Genomic DNA, 24,082 nt, shown 5'->3' with positions numbered 1-24,082 from the left:
GGTTTAAATCCTGCTCCTCCTGACTCCAGGGCCAGCGCTCTATCCACTGTGCCTGTATTTCAGGGTTGAAGAATGGCAATTCATACACTTCATCCATACTAGTGTTACAAAATAAGCCTGGAAAGATCCAGATGTGTATAGACTCCTGGACACTGAACAAGAGAATTAAGGTGGACAGATCTACCATGCCATGACTTCAAGATGCCCTGGATCATTTGTTGGGCAGCCAGTGGTTTTCAGTGTCAGACTTGTACAACGGGTATTCCCAGATCCTCATGGCATGGGAGAACAAAGAGAAGATAGTTTTCACCTGCCTTGCAGGAATGTATGTGTCAAGGAATCTCTGGGGCACTGACCATATTTCAATGAACTACTTGTAAATGTTACCTAAATGACCTGAATACTTTTAGAAAGACTTTAGGGGGGGCGGCTAGGTGGCGCAGTGGATAAAGCACCGGCCCTGGATTCAGGAGTTCCTGAGTTCAAATCCGGCCTCAGACACTTGACACTTACTAGCTGTGTGACCTTGGGCAAGTCACTTAACCCCCACTGCCCCGCAAAAAACCAAAAACAAAAACAAGACTTTAGGATAGACTGATCAAAATGTTAGATCACCTTAAAGAAGTCTGAAACTACCCATTGACAATTATCAGCTTTGTAACACCTCTCTCAGGTAGGTGCATTAGTGTCTCAATAAGTAGAGATGACTGATCTGGAGAAGATAACTGACCATGTGTAAAGAAACTCCAGTAACTAAAGATTTTTCTAGGATTTGGTGACATTTATTGAAAATTTGTGAAGAATTATGCTATTGTGTTTAAGGCTTTCAATGATGTCACTCATGCTTATGGAACTGGGTGTCCTGCAGAATTCCAGTTGAGAGTTGTCCCTTCATACATATTCCCCATATCTGTACCCTTTGGATATAATTTCTTTTCTTGCTCATTCTCCCCACTGATGGTGGGGCTCCCCATTGCCTCCAGGATCAAATAAGGAATGCTCTGTTTGGCAAAGTCCTTCATCACCTGGTTCCACCTACCTTTCCAGTCTGCTTACACCTTTCTTCCCAGGTCATACACTCTTGAATCCAGTGACTCTGGCCTCCTTGATTTTCCTCAAACAGGACTTTCCATATCTCGGCTAAGAGCATTTACTCTGGCTGTCCCCCATCCTTGGAATGTTCTCCCTCCTTATTTCTGCCCACTGTTTTCTCTTCTTTTATGGTTCAACTAAAATCCTGTCTTCTACAAGAGCCTTTCCCTTCATTCTAATGCATTTTCTTTTTTAACTATTTCCCATTTATCCTGCATATAGCTTGATTATATTTATTTGTTTGATTAGTGTCTTCCCCCTTCCATTAGACTGAGGGCAGGGATTATCTTTTGCCTCCTTTTGTATCCCCAACACTTAGCACAGTGCCTGACAAATCTCACTATGTTTTCATAAAATGTCTTTGCTTTGAACTAATATATGCTCAGGCTGACCCAGAAAATGTGTAAATAAATAGGTAAGGGCTCATGAGTAATTTTTATTTTTTACACGGATGTAGGCAGACCCATAGAATATCGTCAACCTAGGGTTGTACCTTCTGGAGGCCCAAAGTGTAAGAGGGGGCTGGCCTAGGTGTCATATAACATCATAACTTTCATAGGATCATACATTTAGATCTAGACTGGACCTTGGAGGCCATCAAATCCTCAAGTCCAAACTCCACCCTAGCCACATTTTGTAGGTGAAGAATCTGAGGTTGAAAGAGGTTGAATGATTTGTCCAAGGTCACAGAACAATTAAGTGTTTGAGTCAGGATTTAAATCTAGGTCATCTGACTTCAAGCCTAACACTCTCTCATCACTTAGGTGCCTTATACATTCATTAATAATAATAATAAAAGCAGCTAACATTTATATAGTGCTTTAAAGTTGCATATGCTATCTTTTTATAGTTAGAAGTAAGAACAGTGATTATCAGCATAATTTTGATAATTTGGTTGTCATTATATTCTATCCAGAGCTATTAAACTTCTCATGGAAAAAATATATCTCTTTGAAAGATAATTATTTCCAAAAGCAGTTTATTTGGTTGTATTTTAATAACCCACAAGTCTTTTTTCCCCCTCCAGATGAAAACATTTGTTTTTTTCCAGCAAATGTTTTCAGATTTCAAACATTCATTTCAATTGTTGGACTGAAATATTAATTTTTAAGCCATGTAATAGATAAATATTTTTTTGCAAACATTTGCATCCATTAAGGCAGATTGCTTTTATGCTTTCATTCAGTTTGGATAGTGTAACTCTTTTTTTCACAGAGCTAAAACTAAAAATCATCAGTTTGCTTTCATGAAAATATTCACATCTTATAAAATCTGTGGAATAATAGGAATAGTTAAGGTGATTTGGGGAGGGGAAAATTTTGTACATATTTTATATCTTGGCAAGAAGTGAATCTATTTTTCTTTCATTTCTTTTTTTTAAGGATGAGAAATATAGGAAAACAAAGAAGCCAGAGCCATTTATTTTAAAAATCACCAGCTCAAAAAGGAAAGTGATGCTTCCGTTTGTTTTTGGCTTTGCTTGCTGTCTTAACCATCTGGAACGTTTGGGCAGCAGTGATCTGCAATATTATTGGGAACCGATCCATTTCTTTGCCCTGCCCAAAATGTTCATCTTCTTTAATACTATTTGATTAAAATAAGTTTTTATAAATGACATTTTACATTTGGAGCATGAGGTTATGGTATACATCTACCTTAGATTGGTTCTTTCTGGTATTGGAATACTACAGGGCAGTCTGTCTTCTTGGAACCATTTCTTTCCTAGGTAACTGCAGCTTCCTAGTTCTGTAGATGCTTTTGAAACTGACATGACTCTATCTGTTAGAGTAAATTGCATTTAAAAACAACAGCCTAATTCTAATCCATGTAAATCGTGGACTCTTTAAAAAAAAGTTTAACATAAATCAAAGTTCTTTAAGAATTATTCATTATTTAGTCCCATCATTTGTAATGATTATGTTTTTATATTTCTTTTATGAAATCTAGTTCAAGGCTGGATTCACCAATTCTTAGAAGCTATATAAATATGAAGGACTGTCATTGAGGACTGAATGTTCCTTTTCATACATACACATATATGTGTCTATGTATGTATGTGTGTACATATGTGTGTGCTTGTGTTTATTAAGAGGGGTGAATGAATCTGCTGTTGAGAAAGGTAGTCCACTTTATGATGAGAAACTCTCTATGTTGTCCAAGACTTGTAAATTTTAGTACTGCCAACCCAGGATTTTAATATAGCAGTCTGAGAAGATTTATTTCTTAGATCCATGTTTCCAGTCACACAGAACACAAGAATTTTATATAAAGTAAGTAGCATGATGTTGAAATGTTCTAAAATAAAATGAACCCTGCATAGGCCAATAAGACAGAGGGGTAAGGAGAGGAGGAGGGAGAATGAAAATGGAATATATCTCAGGATTTTTAATAATGTTGCTTCTCTTTTGATTACTAATTAATTACAGAAAAGGCAGCATTCTATTCCTATGTGGTTCTATAATAAATTATGCATGGTTAGTACTTTTTTCCCCTTGTTCTATGTACAGTGACAATTGGACCATTACGGGAGCATGAAAACATTTTGAAAAGCGTTTTGAACAGACTGAATTTTAAAATGTTTTGAACTATCCTCCCTATACAAATGTTTTGCCTGTGAAACTACAGCAGTCCTCTCAAATTTTCTGGCCTATTAGTTCAGGCAGGTCAAATTGGAGAGCTGATTCATAGCAATCTGGTCTAAAGAAACAATTGCATAAGCATTTGGCTGGCCTCAGTACTTCAAAGCAAATATTATTTCTCTACAATACTTGAAACAAACATTTTTCTTTTGGAATTGTTTGCCTTTGAAACAAATGTTTGCTTTTGAAATTTATAATTGAGCTGTTAAGACAGTTCCAAACAAAATGTTTCTTTGTCAGGAATAGATTTTATTTAATGCTTACCAATGTAGATAATATTACCAATAAATAATAATAAAGTGAACTGCTTTCAGGAATGTTAATCATCATTAAAGGACTTTCCTAAGGCATATCCATTTTAAAAGGTACATCTTATGTTGACCCAAATTATAAGACTGTATAGAGTTTATAAAGTGATTGTGTTACTTCATTTTAGCAATTATTCTCTTCTTTTCCCTCCAAAAAACAAAGTTGTGTGTTGATTAGTTACAGCAAGGAATTAATTCTGGGTTATAACTGAATGGAAAGATACCATTAATAAATCATTTCTATATTTCAAAAGATCCCTGATTAAATTAAGGTAGATATTCCTACCATTGGTACATATGGCCATTCTTTTTCACTTTACAAGGTTTATTGAGTTGCTATGGTCCAAAGCCACACATTACTTGATACCTACCTTTCTGGTGATGTAATCAATAAACATTTATTTTTTAGCTCCTTGAGGGCAGGTTTTGTATCCCCAGCACTGAACACAGTGCCTGACATATAATAGGCACTTAGTAAATGTTTATTGACTGACATGCATAATCATATACTATTTATTTATTATAATACTAATTTATCATAATATCTATTAACTGGTGGAAAAACGTGTCTACTCTGTACCAGGTATTGGTGATACAAAAATAAAAGTGAAAATCTATTCAGGAGGCTTACATTCAAGGAATTTAGCCTGAGAAAACAATAGGTACATACATATACAGAGATATATACAAAATACACATAAGATCACTTAGGTGGAGGAAGGCACTAATAGCTTTGAGTCTTTTTTTTTTTTTTTTGCAGGGCAATGAGGGTTAAGTTTTTGTTTTTGTTTTTTGATGGGGCAATGAGGGTTAAGTGACTTGCCCAAGGTCACACAGCTCGTTAAGTGTCAAGTGTCTGAGGCCAGATTTGAACTCAGGTCCTCCTGAATCCAAGGCTGGTGCTTTATCCACTGCACCACCTAGCTGCCCCCCAATGAGGGTTAAGTGACTTGCCCAGGGTCACACAGTTAGTAAATGTCAAGTGTCTGAGGTCAGATTTAAACTTAGGTTCTCCTGAATCCAGGGCTGGTGCTTTATCTACTGCACCTTCGAGCTGCCCCTGGCTTTGTGATTCTTGAAAGAAAATAGGGATTTAGTAGTACCATATCTCAAACTGTATTATAAAACAGTAATTATCAAAATAATCTGGTACTAGCTATAAAATAGAGAGGTGGGTCAGTGGAGTAGCATAGGTAGAAATTACACTATCATAAATCACTATAATAATCTAGGATATGATAAACCCAAAGATCCAAGCTTTTGGAACAAAAACTCATTATTTGACAAAAACTGCTGGGAAAACTGGAAAACAGTATGGCAGAAACTAGGTTTAGACCAACATCTCACACCATATACTAAAAAAAGGTCAAAATGGGTATGATTTACCCATAAAGGATGATACCATAAGCAATTTAAGAGAGCATGGAATCTGAATTCAGAATCAGTGTTTGTAAGAGGTAGGAGTCAAACAAACATCCTTATTACCATGAATCCAACCTTGTCTCTACTGTATTATGCAATTTATTGTTATTATTATTGGTTTTATTTCACTTCTTATTTTTAGATAAAGTTAAGATGGAAATGTTCTTGTTACAAGTAGATATATTGTTCTCATTAATCTCTATTCAGTGTTCTATAGACTAGTGCATGGATAGAAAAACTAGCATTTTTGTAATTGAATAAAATTTTAGTGTTGAATCATTTTAGTTGTGCCTGACTCTTCATGATCCTATTTGAGGTTTTCTTTGCAAAGACACTTCAGTGGTTTGTAATGTAACGATTGGAATGACACCATCTGCTGGAGACTTACTGTAGGAAAGCTCCAACATGAGGAGAGGGCTTCTGAGGGCAAGACCATGCGTCTTTTCTTTGGTGTCAGGAAGTGACATTTGCTTGTGGGAGGAGGAAGGGGGAGGCTGGTGTGCTGGCTCATTCTCTTTCCTGAGGACTCTGGTAGAGAAGGGAGTGAGAAATGTGCTCTCCCTTTAATAAATAGATGAATCTAGGCCTTTCCTTCTCTCTTTACCAAATTATAATTCTCCTTAATAAATGCTTAAAAGTCTAACTCTTGCTAAAGCTTATTGGCGACCACTCATTAGATGTTTTAGACAGTATAGCTAGAATTTTAGCCCTTACAGAAATTTCCTTCTCCAGATAATTTTACAGATGAGGAAACTAAGGCAAATGGGGTTTAGCGATTTGCCCAGGGTTACACATCAAGTACGTACTGGAGGGTAGATTTGAACTCAGGTCTTCCTGACTCCAGTCTAAGCACTCTATCTATTGCAACAACTTGCTGCCCTAGAGTAAATTAAGATATAACTTATTCTCTATATACATAATTAATTATTTGACCTAACTTCACATGTAAGTTAACAGGGATAATAGGTACTCTATTCATACACAATATTGATGTCTTCAACAACTTCTCTATACTTAAGAATGTTTTATGTTGCATGTCACTTAAATGTTCTAAATATTTGGAATAGTGATATCTATTTTTTGTTTTGTTTTGTTTTGTTTTAGTGAGGCAATTGGGGTTAAGTGACTTGCCCAGGGTCACACAGCTAGTAAGTGTTAAGTGTCTGAGACTGGATTTGAACTCAGGTACTCCTGACTCCAGGGCTGGTGCTCTATCCACTGCTTCATCTAGCTGCCCTAGTGATATCTATTAAAACATTTATTTTTTTCCAAAAAAAAAGAGAGCATGGAATTGTGTGTCTGTCAGATTTATAGGCAGAGGAAGAATTTGGGACCAAAGAAGATAGAGAGAGCAAAACAAAATGTAATATAGGTAATTTTGATTTTATAAATATACATATATTATATATAAAACATATATATTATATTAAAATAAATTATTATATATAAAAATTTTAAAGGTTTTGCACAAACAAAACTAACGTAACCAAGATTAAAAGGGAAGCAGAAAACTGGAAAAAATTTTTGAAACAAGTATCACAGTGCTCCATCCACTGTGCCACCTAGCTGCCCCTACTCATCCACTGTTGGTGGAGTTGTGAAGAGATCTAACCATTCTGGAGAACAATTTGGAACTATGCCCAAAGGGCTATAGAACTTTGCTTATATACCCTTTGATCCAGCAATACCACAAGTAGGAGTATTCAGCATAGAGATGATAATTAAATCCATGTGAGCTAATGAGATATGAGAGAGAGAGAGGAGAGGAGAGAATTGGATTGGATTGGATTGGATTGGATTCCAGGTTGAAGCCTTGCTTGCTTTCTAACTGCAGTTAGGATATAGAGATGGATGGATGAATGGATGGAGAGATAGAAATCCATCAAAGGAAACTGAGAAGGAGTAGTTAGACAAGAAAGAGAACCAAGAGAAAATAGTATCAAAAGAAGAGAAAGTATATAAGAGGGAGAAATGGCCAACATCCTCTTTGCAGGTGCTTATGTAATAGACACCAAGTTCTTCACCTGGTTCATACTCAGTCTTTCTTTTCTTTTCTTTCTTTCTTTTTTTTTTTTTTTTTTGGTGAGGCAATTGGGGTTAAGTGACTTGCCCAGGGTCACACAGCTAGTAAGTGTCAAGTGTTTGAGGTCAGATTTGAATTCAGGTCTTTCTGAATCCAGGGCCAGTGCTATATCCACTGCACCACCTAGCTGCCCCATACTCAGAGTCTTTCCAGGTGGGTAGAGCTTGCCAGAGTTTGTGTCTCATTGCCATGATGAGATATGAGCAAAATTTAAAAAAACTAATTTTTACTTGTGTCAAGAGAAACAATAAGGTTCTATTTAAAATATCTCAGGATGTCTAGATATACTGAATCAGAAAAGATTCGTAAATAAATACCTCTATACTTGGTTGGTTTTTAAAAATAGTATTTTATTTTATTCCCATTTATATGTAAAGACAATTTTTTTTTTTTTAGTGAGGCAGTTGGGGTTAAGGGACTTACACAGGGTCACACAGCTAGTAAATGTTAAGTGTCTGAGGCTGGATTTGAACTCGGGTACTCCTGACTCCAGGGCTGGTGCTCTATCCACTGCGCCACCTAGCTGCCCCCTAAAGACAATTTTTAATGTTCGTTTAAAAATTTTTTGAGTTCCAAATTTTTTACCCTACCTATTTTTCTCTTCCCTCCCTAAAATATTATGCAATTTCATATAGGTTATATATGTGCAGTCATGTAAAACATTTCCATATTAGTCATGTTGTGAAAGAAACAAAACATGAAAAAAATAAAGTGAAAATAGTATGCTTCAATTTGCATTCAGATTCCATCATTTCTTTCTCTGGATGTGGATAGCATTTTCCATCATGAGTCCTTTGGAATTATCTTAGATCTAAGAGCTATATCGTTCATATATGATCTTTATAGAGTCGTGCTGTTACTGTGTATAACATTCTCCTGGTTCTGTTCATTTCTCTTTGTATCAGTTCATGTCAGTCTTTCCAGGTTTTTCTGAAATCTGCCTGCTCATCATTTCTTATAGTACAACAGTACTTCATTACACACAGATACCACAACTTGTTTAGCCATTCCCCAATTGATGGGCATTCCTTCAATTTTCAGGTTTTTCTCCACCACAAAAACCGGCCGCTATAGATATTTTTGTACATGTAGAGCTCTTTACCTTTTTTATGATCTCTTTGGGATACAGACCTGGCATTGAATACCTCTATACTTTGACAGATGGATCTTTGATCTCACTGATCTCATTGACTCCCATAGTGCAGATTTCAGGCCTATTGACTCTTATCACAAGTGATTCTGCTTTATGATCCACCCAATGTGCCTTTAAAGAGTCCTCTTGGAATATTTTGATAGAAGACTATAATTTCCTTCCAATTTAACCCTGAAGTCTTATATCTTGATTGCCCCTTTTCTTACTTTCCCATTTATACAAATGATGAGGAAATATCAACATTTAAGCTATGGAATCTTGCAGCTATAAGACAAAAGAACTCACCTAGATTCATATGAAACTTTTCTCTTTCCCAATCCCATTACATTTACTCTGTGTACTCATTCTGGAATTTTACTGTATTTTATCTTTTATTCTGTGTGTGTGTGTGTGTGTGTACACATATACATATATATGCACACATACATAAAATACATACATATTTTCATTTATGCATATACACATACATCTATAGATATACATATTGTTAAGCTATTAAAGCTTAAAACTGCCCAGGGACTTTTTGGACATCCTGTGTATGTGCTTTATTTCCCTCAACAAGACTATAAATTCCTTGAGGGCAGATATCCCACATTGCCTAACAGTGTTAGGCACACTGTAGGTGCTCAGAAAATATTTACAAAATTTAATACCCTGTGGCTCTGAGCAGAATTACCCCTAAACTGAGATAGAACCATAGTCTCAGAACTGTAAGAGACTTTGCAAATCATCTAATCCAAATCTCTGGGTTGGGGGAAGGGAGGAGGGTACATACCCAGGACAGAATCACTCACCAACCCTTAGAGAGATTGGAGATGAGTTGGGGACACTATAAGTGGAATTTAAAAAGCTATTTCAATGACTGGCAAGATGTGTGACTCTAGGAGGTGGGCCCAACAAAATCATGATGGATCAGACCCCATCATGGAGTATATAAAAGGACACCTGCAGAGATAATGGAAGAGAAGGGACATGGGGAGGCAGGGACATCTATTGGGAACCATACCATTCTCTGAATTAAGTGGTGTACATTCTGAATGACAAACAAAATAGCATTAAAAACTGTTGCCAAAGGCCTCGAACAAGCAAAGGACTGAAACAATGATAAACTTGGGTGCACAGTGTGACAGAAATTGTCACCCTAGGTAGGAATGAATGAATTGCAAACTGGAAAGAAAATGGCTATGGTAGGGATATTGTCCATAGAGAGTAACTTCATTGGGTAACCTGATATCAAATCAAATTTGATATCAAAGGGCATTGATATCAAATAGAAGATTTTTTTGCTTATTCAAAAGTTGAAAACAATATAGGAGTTTAGAGATGAGGGAGACAAGAAATTAGAAAGTGAGAAAACCCCAAGGTTGAATTTGGCTTAAGGCATTATTCAGTTTAACCCTGCTGTGAGACCTCTACACTACTCTTTTTTTTTTTTTTTGGTGAGGCAATTGGGGTTAAGTGACTTGCCTAGGGTCACACAGCTAGTACCTGTCAAGTGTCTGAGGCCGAATTTGAACTCAGGTCCTCCTGAATCCAGGGCTGGTGCTCTATCCACTGTGCCACCTAGCTGCCCCTCTCTACATTACTCTTTTCTTTTTCCTCTACACTACTCTTACTGTTTCTCCCCACCTCTCCTCCCCCTTTTGATTGGAAGCTTTATTCCATGGTTATCTTTGGCCTTTCCCTCCCTCTCATTTTGTTGGCGAACTTTCTAGATTTTTCTATATGTTGATGTCTTGAATTCCTCTAAAGAATATAAGTAAATTCTTTTGTAACATGGTTAATGTGGAAACGTTTTACAGGACTGCATGTGTATAACCTGTATCAAATTGCTTGCCTTCTCAAGGTGTGGGGGAGGGGAAGAGGGAGAGAGAGAGAACATGGAACTCAAAATTTTAAAAAGACAAATGATAAAAAAAATTTGTTTATATGTAATTGAGAAAAGGAAAAATACATATATATATATGTATACACACATATACATGTGTATATAGATGATATAGTGGGAAATGGGGTACGGGTTGGGGTAGGAGTTGGGGTCCTTGGGAATTCCTCTTTAAAGAATTACACCCTCTTGCACACAAAACGTAGTTAGAATAAGGTGATAGTTTATTTAGGAGCAAGGGAAGGGAAGGGGGGGGGGAGGGAAACCATGAAAGAAATCCTTGGACTTTTCATGGGGAGATTTGGCATAAAGCACATGGCTCAGAGGTACCGAATCTCCTCGAACAGGAGACTGGAAGGTACTTTTATAGAGGACTGATGGGGGTGGACCATCTGCCCGTGAAAAGTTCCTTTAGTGAGAGAGGACCATCCCCCACTGGTGGTAGCTGGGGCAATTGGGTGAGCGGTGGAGGACCATCCCCCACTGGTAGTGACTAAAGGAATTGGGTGAGGGGTGGCTACAGATCCCTCTTCGGAACACAAAGGCCGCAGCCACACCCAAATATATCTCCCCAGGGTAAGGGAGACCAGAATGAAGGGTAGGATTCCGAAGCTAGCTCAGTCCGATTTGGTTCAGCTTATCTCTCTAGGTGTTATCTGTCCTCTGGTTTAATTTCTCAAGGAGAAGCTTCCTTGATGTGCCCCAGAGAACTTCTAGGGTGCTCTGCACCCCATGACATATACATACATATATATGAGTGAGTAAGAAATGCAGACTTTTAACAGCCATAAGAATAGTTCACATTCACAAATCAGAGAAAGGTAGATATTACCTTCTCTATCTCTGTAAAGTTCAGTTAAATTTTATCTGCCATAATTCCTGTTTTGGACTCTGAGAAACCAACCATGCTGCTTGACTGTTCACATGGCTTGGATGAATGGAAATCTAGGACTCTTCCTTCTTTCGAGATGGAGGACCTACCAGGTCTTCTCACTTGGAACTTGCCATCTAGCTTTCCACTGATCTCTTAGGACTTCTGGGTCTTTAATTGGTCCTGAAGATGAACTTTCTTTTTATTAGTTATCTTTCCCTCGTAGAGCATGATCTTGAGAGCAGGGACTATCTTACTTTTTTCAATTTGTGTTTCTAGCTCAGCGCAGTGCTTGGCATGTAGTAAGTGTTTAATAAATACTTCATTCACTTATAAAAAAGAAACGGGGGGAAGGATAGACAAGGTTAGATCTTTGTTTAGCAGTGATATTTATGTGGTAGAGGGTATTGTGTTGGTGAGAAGAGAACTAATCATTTTCTTTTCTTTTTTTTTTTATGGGGCAATGGGGTTAAGTGACTTGCCCAGGGTCACACAGCCAGTAAGTGTCAAGTGTCTGGGGCCGGATTTGAACTGAGGAACTCCTGAATCCAGGGCCGGTGCTTTATCCACTGCGCCACCTAGCTGCCCCCTAATCATTTGCTTTTACATGCCTCCCCAGCTCCTCCCTGCCTCCCCTCAACTCTCATGTGGGTAGTTTCTTCTTACTATCAACTATGGTTCCTCCCCTTGATGTGATTTAGTCTTTATTTCAAGTCTTTAGTCCCAGTATTGGAAAGAGAAAATTGGAGAGGAAAAGCTTAAGGTGGCTATCTTCCCAATACCAGCTCATAGTTCACTCACAACCTTTTCCCTCCCCTTCTCCCCAACTTGCTAGGTTTATTTTGTGTCTCAGATCCTCCATATCCATGCTGTTCTCTGCTTTGGAGAAATCTATAAAAATAGAAATCAATAATTTCTTTTCTGTTCAGCTCTGAGCTCCCATTGTGCTAAGGAAGGTCCCAGCAGTAATAAAAATCTATTTATCTCTCTCCTTGTATACCCCAATACCCATTGCCTCCCTCTTAGTTCCCTTTTAACAATGAAACATACATACCAGTAATGCAGTGGTTAACCACAGCTTTATCTTAATACTGGCTTAAAAGACTATTTTCATTCCTATAAAAATTAAAAACAAAAAACAAAAAACAACCACCAGAGGTAAGCTTTGGAATACATATGCTCTCTCAAGAAGGGATAAGGGAGAATTGGGAAGGGAATCACCATCTTGGATCTGCCTTTCTGAGTAAATTCAGCAAAACTAAGGTCTGTCTAGACACCCAGTTTGACTCCAGTCTGAGGCATCATGATGACATCATTGCTAAAGTTCTGCTACTGTTTCCATGGGGATTTATTTCCATGGCTTCTGCTGCCCTGGTCTCTCATTCTTCTGCTCCCAGTCTCTAGTGAGCTTGTCACCCAGGGCTCAGGGCCCAGGGTGTAGTAGAACAGTGACTCCCTGCTTAATCCTAATCTCTGGTTCTCCTACTTCTTGGATGGCTCCTCTCCCTACTTTTTCCTCTCCCCCTTCCTCTCCCCTTTCTCTCTCCCCCTCCCCCCTTAGAAATAGAAGGAGCAGGGGGTAGCTAGGTGGCGTAGTGGATAAAGCACTGGCCCTGGATTCAGAAGGACCTAAGTTCAAATCCAGCCTCAGACACTTGACACTTATTAGCTGTGTGACCCTGGGCAAGTCACTTAACTCCCATGGCCCCACAAAAAAAGAAAAGAAAAGAAAAGAAATGGAAGGAGCAACCTTCTCCACCTTCCTTACAGAGTTGTTGTAAGAATCTGCTATGCTCCAGGCACTTAGTTAAAGTTTATTTCCTTCCCTTCAACAGGATCTGTAGAGTAGCTCTGGAGAACTTCCCAGCAGCCAGTGACCATTGACTTCCAATTACCTGTTCCATTAGAAAGATGAAACAATTTATTTAATCATAAATTGAAGAGGTAGGATTTAAATTCAGGCTATTGGACTTCAAATGGAGTGCTCTTTGTATTATACTTAGAGGAGAAACTTGGGGATCCAATTAATTGAGAGCCTGCCACAAGAAGGGACTGGACTAGGTACTGAGGATAATCAGTAAATATTTATTAAGCACTTTGTGCCAGTCATGGTGCTAAGCACTGGGAATACACAAAGACCCTGCCCTCAAGGATCTTAACCGGACAATAGGTGGCACAGGCTTCGAGCCTGGACATAGATAAATAAAATGCAAGATGAATTTCAGGAAGGGGAGATTGCTAACAACTTGGGGGGATAGGGAAAAGCTGATAGAAGACAGGACCAGAAACTGCTCCTTAAAAGGAAACTAGGGAAAATCAGGAAGGGGAGCTTTGAGTTTGCCATTGTTTATTTAGTACTCATAGACTAATGAAAATTCTGCTTGAAATGAGTTGTGTAGATTTATTTTTGTTGTTTTGTCTTTTACAGAAGCAGGAATACAAGAAGTTCAGAAAAAAATCAAAGATGCTTTTGAGGTGTTTGACCATGAATCCAATGACACCGTGGATGTTAGGTTTGGAAATGTTTTCTTACATAAAATTATATTAGATAGGAATGCTGTTTAAGTCCTAAATTACTTAAGTAACAAGTAAAATATCAGGAACCCTTTTTCTTATTCATAGAATATATATGATTTGTTATGCCATAGCAGTAATTTTCCACCCTTGGCTTTATTAAAAGGTAGAAATTGAATACTTGCTTATTGTTATTTTCTATACAGAGACCCATAGGATTTTAGCAATGAAAAGAACCCGAGGGAGCTGAAGTATAAACATTTACCCACTACCATTATTTGTGGTTTATATCCTCAGCAGGTCCTCACTGTTAGTAGATATTCTTGCTACTCAAACCTTGCCAACTCCTTATCTCATTTTTCACAGATTGTTGCATACCTTTTGTTCTCTCCTAATCACCAACCACACCCCAAGCATCCCACACATAGGGAAAATGACCTTGCCTCTTGTGGTACTGAGAAGACTGAGGTCATCTGATCTGACCTAGACTCCCTCAGCTCCCCTTCCTCTCTTCCCTGAAACTTCTTAGCATCATTATCTGCTTTATCTTCCTCCAGATAAAAAATATATCCCCCTTACTCCTCATGAAGGCTAATTTCTCTGACATAATGATATAGTGGGCTGATCCTGACTGAGGCTGATCCTCTGATAGTTTAAGTAAAATATTGGAATAAAATTAGTTATTTATAGGTCATTTAGTAGTTAACAAAAGGATGTCTACTTAGCCATAGCACAGAAAGGATATAGTACTTTTCTTTCTTTTTTTGACATAGTACTTTTCCTGTCCACAAGGTAGGGGTGTGGTTACTAAGACAGACTTGGGACATCTCCCAAATCTAAAGAACCCCCAACTCTGCGTGGGTAAGACCTTTTATTTTATTTATTTATTTATTTTTCAGCAACAAACATTTATTTTATTTTCCAGTTACATGTAAGGGTAGTTTTCAACATTCATTTTCATAAGATTTAGAGTTCTAAATTTTTCTCCCTCCTTCCCTTTCCTCCCCCCTCCACAAGATGGCAATCAGGTTATATATGTACAATCCACAAGTGTTCTTTTTATCAGTTCTTCCTATAGGAGTGCATAGTAAGCTTCCTCATTAGTTCTTTCCTGCATCACCCTAATTTCTCTTTCCATTTTTTCCTCTACCTCTCTAATTTTATCTTCAGAGTCCTTTTTGAACACCTCTATGGCCAGAGACCAATTTGTATTTTTCTTGGAAGGGCTCTGATGTTGACATCTTCCTCTGAGGTTGCCCCTCGGTCTTCCTTGTTACTGAAGAAACTTTCTATGGTCCTCACCTTTCTCTGTCAGCTCATCTTGCCTTTCTTTTTACTAGACTTTTAGCTCCTTAAAGTGGGGTACTGTTTCCAGGCTGCAGTATCCCAAGCTTAAGACGTCACAGGTGGTATGATTTAAGGAGAATCAGGTTCTTCCCTCGCCTGGCCTGTTCCCTGGTCCTTAGATGACCCCAGACCAACTTGTTAATCAACCAGCTTTGTGTGTTGTGGTTGTTAGCTCTGATGAACCTGTGCCCCTCCCCCACCTGGGCCACTGCTACTTGAGCCTACCTCCTGGTTCTCAGCAGGGGTGTAAAATCCAAGTTCTTCCTTAGCACCATCATAGACCCCTGTAGTCTCCCCCCCTGCCCAGGGCTCAGCCCACTCACCAGACTGTGAGCTTAGTTCCAGACAACACTGGTGCTTCAGCTGATTCAGAGGCTCTGGGGGTCTCCTTCTTTGGTGAGGACTTCCTGAGACTAGATCTGTGTCAGGGTGACTGTGGGGTTGGGCTCGACTCCTGTATCAGCACAGCAGCTCCCTCCTTCTGACCTTCCAAGCCATTCTTGGTTAGAAGATGATTTCAGCACATTCTTCTGTGAGTTTTGCTGCTCCGGGCATTTTCTTATGGCGTTATTTGGATGTTTTTTGGAGCAATTGTGTCATGAGTTCAGGAACTCACTGCCTTTCCTCCTCCATCTTTGTGGGTAAGACTTTTTATGCCTTTAGCTAATGAGGGAGCCAAATAAAAATGGCCCGAGGCCACTAGGATGCTTCATTTCTCAGTTAGGTGGCTGGTTTCTTTGCTGGTTTCTCATCCTTTCCTGAACCCTTAATGAGAGTGTTGCCCATGGGTTGTTAGTCACTACGCATTTATTAAACACTATGTGCCAGGCGCTGTCAAAGCACTGTTGATATAAATATGCACAAAACCAGCCCCTTTTCTCTTTCCCTCACAATAGAATGTAAGTTCCTTGAAGGCAGGACATTTAAAAAAAATGTCCATGTAGCCATGTTTCCTTATACTTAGGAGCTTAATAACTGATAGTTGGATTTCTTTTTTATTAGTTTTTATTGATAACTTATGTTTCTCCATCATAATTTTCCCAAATATCTTTTCCCCTCTCCTTCCCAGAGAGCCATCCCATATAAAAATAGTTGTTTGTTTGTTTGTTTAGAGAGGAAAAAATCCCAGCATAATTGATCAGTACATTGAAAAAGTCTGAAAACCTGTGTGAGGTGTAAAGCACCTGTGGACCTCTCATATCCACAAAAGGGTAGGTTAGGAGTGTCCTCTCATATCTCTTCATCTGTGTCCTGCTTGATCTTTGTAATTTTGTTTACATACATTTTTGACTTTTTGGTGTATAGTTCTGTTCTTTTGACTTACATTGTAGTAGTCTCTGTGTATATTGTTTTCCTGACTCTGCTTACTTCACTTTGCATCAGTTCATATACATCTTTCTCTGCTTCTCTGTATTCATTACATATACAATTTCTTATAGCACAGTAGTATTCCATTCAAGTACCCAATTTGTTTAGTCATTACCCAATTCATGGCCTTTGTTTCCAATTCTTTGCTATCATAAAAAGTGCTGCTATAAATATTTTGTTGTATATGGGTTCTTTCTTTTTCTTATTGGCTTCCTTGGGGTATAAACGCAGTAGTGGAGTCTCTGGTTAAAAGACTATGGATATTTTAGTCACTTTATTTGCATAATACCAAATTGGTTTCCAAAATGGTTGTATGACTTCACAGTTCCACCAACAATGTATTAGTGTGCCTGTCATTCCAACATCGATTATTTCTATTTTTACTTCTCTTCACCAATTTGGAGGGTGTAAGATCAAACCTCAGGGTTCTTTTGATTTGCATTTCTCTTATTGTTAGTGATTTGGAACATTCTTTCATATGGTTGTGAATACTTTGCAATTCTTTTCAGAATTGCTTGTTCATATCCTTTGACCACTTATCTATTGGGGAATGCTATTAGTCATATTTTTATGAATTGTTTATATATCATGGAGACCAAACCCTTATCAGAGAAATTTAATACAAAGATTTTTCCACATTTGACACTTTCTTATTTTGTCTGTGTAGAAGCTTTCCAATTTTGTAAAATCAAAGTTGTCTTTTTTATCTTTTGTAATTGCCGCTATCCTTTGTTAGGTTAAAGATGCATCTCTTTTCTATACCTGTGAGAGACATGTGATCTTCTAATTTTTTGATAGCATGAACTTTAATATTAAGGTTATGGATTCATTCAGAATATATTTTGGAATATGGTGGAAGGTAAAGCCTAATTTCTGCCAGACTACTTTTCAGTTTTTCCAGTTTTTTTTTTTAATCAAATAAAAAGTTTTTTCCTAGATAATTTATGTTTTCTATTTGATCAAACTTTGGGTTATTAATTGAGTTCTATTATTTCTGATTCTCCCTTGTCTAGTCTGTTCTATTAATCTCTTAGGGGTTTGTGTTTTTTTGGGAGGGGCAGGGCAATTAGGGTTAAGTGACTTGCCCAGGGTCACACAGCTAGTAAGTGTCAAGTGTCTGAGGTTGGATTTGAACTCAGGTCCTCCTGAATCCAGGGCTGGTGCTTTATCCACTGCGCCACCTAGCTGCCTCTAGCTTCTTAAACTGTAAGTCTGAATGTGGTAACTGAATGTGGAGGTTGTGAAAAGTTTGGCAACAGTAAAAGGTTATGTATACTTATTTTATATACTTATGTCCATGGGGTCATGTAAAAATTTTGGGCAAAAAGGGGTCTCAAGTGGAAAAAGTTTAAAAAGCCCTGTTTGTAGTAAGACAGAATTTGAATCTGAATTTCTCTAATAACAAATCCAAGGCAAAATAAATACCATATGACAAGTGTGAGTAAAATGTTATGTGAGTTCAGAGGGATTTCAGGGTGAATCAAGGAAGGTTTTAACAAGGAGAAAGCATTTAAGCTGAGTCATATTTCAGTAGCTAAAGATGTGGTGGGAAGAGCATTGTAGGTGGAAGGAATAGCATGAGCAATGAAAACTAGCAGAGTGATTTTGGGTAAAAGACTTAACTAACTTTCACCTTCCCAAACTCCCTTCAGGTTGTCTAGGAAAATATATTCCTTTAAGAAATGTTAAGAGGGAGACTTCAATCTGGAAAAAAAACCCAAAAGAACAAAAACAAAGAAGAAGGGGAACTTAAGAGGCAAAGGGGAAACTTGACCTGTGTCAATTTGGTGAATGTGAGGACTGCTCTTAGATCCAGCTAAAAAACAAACATGAGGATTGTTCACAAAAGGAGGGAGCTGGATGTTCTGGGGAGGAAGGACCAAGAAAACTGCTGGATGGAAGCTGAGATAGCTCTCTGTTGATGATGACAATAACAGAGAGGTCTGTTGTCATCCTGGGACATATACTTAAGACATGTCAGAAAACTTCCCAAGACTTGTCAAACTAGATGATTGTGCCCTACTTCTGATGATTTATGTGCATATAAATGATACTGCCAGAAGGAAGCATTGCCAAAGATTTCAGAGACTTGTGTGAGAAGGAGACTCCTAGGAGCACCTGTTGTTTCCATCATAGCTGCTGATGGAAGGCAAGGAATTAAAAAAAAAGAAAAGCTGATTTGAGAGGTGAAAGGCCGATTAAGAAGATAGGGTCTGGGAAGAGGATTTGGATTTCTGTTCCATAGGTTAAAATATGGGAACAACAGGCTCTTGGCCAAGAGAGGAGTGAATTAACTTTTGTAGAACTTGATTTTCATTGTTGTGGAGTTTTGGGGTCTAAATATAGTCTCTGTCTTTCCTTTTGCAATTCAGTTGAATAAAATAATTTTATAATGAAAACAGATTGGCAAGAATGTATTTGTTGGTGTCATGCATATCTAATCAAAATAGCTTTAAATTGAACAAGGTGAGGAATGGAGAAAACTGCCTATGTGTTTGTATATATGTAAATGTGTATATATGTTTGCATACATACATACATACACATACACACATATACACCCCCCCCCCACACGCAAAAGCTGGTCAGAGAGAAGCTATAATGTAGGAAGATTTGTTGAGTCAAACTTGTGATATACAGCCAAAAAAGCTAATGTGAACTTGGGCTGAATTAAGAGAATCCTGGCTTCTAGGAACAAGGGGTAGACAGCCCTCCTGTACTTTGCCCTCATCAGAAAACATGTTGAGGATTGTGTTCATGTCTGGACATCAAAGGATAAGAAGGACATTGATAAGATGGAGAACATCCAGAGAAGCTAGGTAGGGATGGCAAAGATTCCTAAGGCCATGCCATATCAGGACTGCTTTGACCTTATAGGTATCACTGAGACTTGGAGGGATGACACCTATGACTGTTAAACATCCAGGGATATTTAATCTGGAAAAGAGAATACTCAGGGGGTATATGACAGCTGTTGTCAACTATCTGAAGGAGTATCATGTGGAAGAGGTTTTAGGCTTGTTCTCTTTGGTTCCAGAGGACAGAACCAGGAACAATGTTGGTAGAAGTTGCAAAGAGGAATATTTAGGTTTGATAGTAAGGAAAAATTTTCTAATAATTAGTCAGTCATGAGCGGTCTTGACTATTTCAGGAAAAAGTGAATTTCCCCTCCCTGGAGGTCTTCCAGCAGCCTAAGTTACAACTTGCTTGGTATGTGTTAGTGGAAACCCTTTTTCAGGCATGAGTTGCATTGGATATGGCAATGAGTTCCCCTCCAACTGTGAGGTTCTATGATTATCCTAATAAATTATACTGTTAAGATAATCAGTGTTAATAAGAGCTCACATTTATGTAGTATCTTAAAGATTACGGTGTACTTTCATCACAACAGCCTTGTGAAGCAGGTAGCATCTGTGTTATTTCATTGGTGAAGAGGAATTATGTGAATTATGGTCACACAGCAGTAAGTGTCAAGAGTCAGGACTCCTATACAAATTTTCTGACAGCTATAGAATCATGTTTCATATGTACATTATCTTATCCTCTTAGAGTTTCCTTTAGGTAGGAAATTAATAATGTCAAAATCCACAACAACAATAAAGATAATACTTATCTTGTCCCCCTTTTATGTAATAACTTCAAATACTTAAGAGGCCATCACATTGCTCCCAAGTCACTTGCTCTAGATAAGTATCTTCAGATCCATTTCATAAGTTGAGCCCCATGTGGCCTGATCTCTAGGTCCATTGCCTTGTGGCTCACATTCTAGCATCTTTCTAAAGTGCAGTACTCAGAAGAAAATACAGTCATCCAGCTGGCACCTGACCCAGGCAGAGGATAGTGGGACTATCACTGCCCACCACCAACCCCATATACCAAGCCTTACTCTCAGGAAGCAACCTGAGATGATCATATTTCCTTTTTTTTTTGGCTGCCCTGTCACACTGAGCTTGCAGTCCACCAGAACCCCTAGACCTTTTTCAGACCAACTTCTGCTACTCAGAGCTTCCCTGTCTTATACTTGTGAAGTTGATATTTTGAACTGCACGGTAATACTTGCATTTCTTTCTGTTACATTTCGTCTTAGTAGATTTGACCCAGTAGTTTAGAACATAAAGATCTTGACTCTGTCACCAAATACTTGAAGTTGAGGAAGGTGGGAAGGATTATAGTTCATAAATAGCAAACATGTTCCTGGATTAAGCCTAACAGGTGAGCCAGGAGCCTGAAGCACTAGGTCAGTAAAGCAGGTAAGGACAGAAACAAGAAGGCAAGTCAGGAGTTAAGGAATCATTAAGAATGCCAAATTAGCAAAGCCAAGTAGGTTGGCAAATTGAGAAACAAGGCCACCAGGCCTAACCAGTAGATGAAAGAGAGTAGTCTAGAGGGACAGTGGAGGCGAATATAGGACTTTGACCACCTGCTGGCCATGGCTCCATTGTTTCTTTTTTTTTTTAAATCTGATTTTTTTGTTCAATCATCAACAAATACTAACATTCCAAGAAACAAAGAAGAAAAAATAGATTGTGCAAGAAACAGTAAATTTGTTATGTAGTTTGTTTTTTTAAAAACATAGGTGAGGGGCAGCTAGGTGGCGCAGTGGATAGAGCACCAGCCCTGGAGTCAGGAGTACCTGGGTTCAAATCCGGCCTCAGACACTTAACACTTACTAGCTGTGTGACCCTGGGCAAGTCACTTAACCCCAATTGCCTCACTAAAAAAAAAAAAATTAAAAAACATAGGTGAGCTTTAACAAGTTAATAACAAAAGTTTCCTCTTTATCCCTTCCTGAACATCTCTTGTTTTCTTCTGTGAATTTTAAATGTTTTCTTGATGTTCTTTTTTCCCTTCTTGCATCTCTATCACTCTGTTAGTTCATACTCTTCCTACCAAATAGTAGTCTTTTTTATTCCAAAGAATATAGTTAAGCACAATAAATTAAGACATCGGTTACTGATGAAAATGTCTCATTTTGTACCTCTAGTCCATAACATCTCTGAAATCTTCCAGGGATGCTCTACGAAAAGTTTTGTTTATGTGTTTTCTTTTTACATTCCAAATATTCACAGATCACTCCCACTTTGTGAGAGGTCTCTTTTAACAGAGTAAAACAGTTAAATAAAACTAATAATACAGTGACATCTGAAAATGCACAAAAAACATTTCACATCTGTAACATGCTCACCCTACCTCTCTATTTAAAAAAAAAATAACAGAAACCTTTTCTTTCCTTTCTACACCCACCCCACTGAAAAGTAAAAAGAAATTTTTTGGTCACAAATATGCATAGTTAATCAAAACGATTTCCTTCAACAACAGCATACAAAAATATATGTCTCACTCTTTTCACTAAATCGATCACCCTTGGCCCTGGCCATCTTCCTTGAAGCTGAACTCTTTGATGTGTGCTTATTGACCCAAATTAGAGTATGAGCTCTTTAAGAACCAGAACTGTCTTGTTTATATCCCCTTTATGTCCCCCTTAGCATAGTACTCGACACATGGTTACCCCCTAAAAAAATCCCACAAATAAAAATAGGGGAAGGGGAGAATTTAAAAATTTACAGAAAACAAAGAAAGAAGGCCAGAAAGACTCACAAACAAGCATTAAAACTTTGAAAGTTACATGTTGAATTACAAAAACACTATTAGAAGACTTAAGAACTCTGGTGTGATGTTTAAAATCTATATTGTGTGATCACCTTAAATTAGAAGCTTCAGCACTAGTCTTTGGGCATTAAACATTTATTAAAGCACACAGGCATTAACATGGAGTTCAGAAAGTTAAGAAAAGGTCTATCTAGCCTAGAGTTCCAGCCTGATTGGGTTCTTCCTCCAGTCCTCCTCCATGAGCTTGCTTTAATCAGGAACTCACTCCAGCAAACTGATTGTGGAAGCTTTTTATAGGTCTGGAACAGAGGCAGTCCTTACACGTTGCTTCAAGCTGATTGGTTGGCATCATCCAAATCCATTGGTTCTGAAGGTGTTCTCAAGGTGTGATTGCAATCCAGTTAACTTGAAGTAGGCTAATCAGCAGTTAATTACTCTCACTTGATTCAATCAGTCTAGATTATTCTCCAGGTGGGTCTTTGAGTATCTGCTAAATCTCATTATTTCATCACACTGGTCAATGCAGAGGTCAGCTGTGATTTCATATGACCAGTGATGGAGGAATATTACCTACCTCCTGATAGAGGTGATGGAGAGATACTCAGAATGAGAAATTTAAGGATATGGCCAATATAGTCATTTGTTTTGTTGCCAAGGAATTTGTTTTTTCTTTTTTTCAATGGCAGGGGGAAAATGCTTGATAATTGAAAAAAGCTAATTTTAAAAAGGTAAAAAGGTAAAAAAGTTAGATGTTGAATTTACTATGTATTTTAAAAGAAAACCAAGCTGTACATAATGGACCTTTGCATTTTTCTGTACAATCTTGTTAAGGGCTAAAATTCTAGCTAAACTGTCTAAAATATCTAATGAGTGGTCGCCAATAAATTATAAGCTTTAGCAAGAGTTAGACTTTTAAGCATTTATTAAGGAGAATAAGAATTTGGTAAAGAGAGAGAAAGGCCTAGATTCCTATCTATTAAAGGGAGAGCACATTTCTAGCTCCGCTCTCCACCAGAGTCCAAAGGAAAGAGTGCGAGAGCAAGCGCCAGTCTCTTCCTTCCTCCTCCCACTAGCCCGCGTCACTTCCTGACGCCAAAGAAAAGACTCCTGGTCTTGCCCTCAAAGACCTTCGCTTCATGGGCAGAACTCTTCTACAGTAAGTCTCCAGCAGGTGGCGTCATTCCAATCGTTACAATCTTTTTCCCCTATTCTATCCTATCTGTCTACACACATATATATGGTATTTGTTAAATTCAAAATTTTTAAAAAAATCAAATCTTCATTTGTTATTTTATGGCATAATTTTATTCCATTACATTTACATACTAAAATTTGCTCAGCTATTCTTCAATCAGTGGGCACTCATTTTCCTTGCAATTTTTGCTACCACAAAGATTACAATCAAGACTATTTTGTTTTACACGGGACCTTTCTCTTTTTTTTTTGTAATTTAAAATTTTTTTTAATTAAATTTTTTTTTTTTGGTGAGGCAATTGGGGTTAAGTGACTACACCACCTAGCTGCCCTAACCTTTCTCTTTTTATCCTCTTTTGGGTATATGCTTAATAGTGAGATCTCTGGGTCAAAGGATATTAATAGTTTAGTTATTTGTCTTGCATAAATCCAGATTGTTTTTGGAATTACTTTTAGAATCTATGGCACATTCTTTTTAAATACTTAAAAGAATCCTCAGTAATGCCAAATCTTTCTTTGACATTGGATTTAACTTTTGGAAACAGCCAAAAGCCATTTGTAGCCAAATCTGGTCAATAAGGAGTTAATCAAGCTGC

At 37.9% G+C, this 24,082-nt stretch overlaps 1 protein-coding gene across 2 annotated transcripts in view; it reads left to right on the top strand.

The window, feature by feature from the left end:
• EFCAB2 (EF-hand calcium binding domain 2) overlaps positions 1 to 24,082 on the top strand; it is a 146,179-nt gene that overhangs the window by 25,667 nt on the left and 96,430 nt on the right. For both annotated transcript variants that reach the window (XM_043999413.1, XM_043999414.1), the window contains exon 2: positions 13,882 to 13,966. In XM_043999413.1, the coding sequence (XP_043855348.1) occupies positions 13,882 to 13,966 (85 nt within the window). The remainder of the gene's footprint in view (positions 1 to 13,881; positions 13,967 to 24,082) is intronic.

This window comes from Dromiciops gliroides, chromosome 4, assembly GCF_019393635.1.
Source record: "Dromiciops gliroides isolate mDroGli1 chromosome 4, mDroGli1.pri, whole genome shotgun sequence".
Lineage (NCBI taxonomy): Eukaryota > Metazoa > Chordata > Mammalia > Microbiotheria > Microbiotheriidae > Dromiciops > Dromiciops gliroides.
This window is presented reverse-complemented; position numbering and strand designations above follow the sequence as displayed.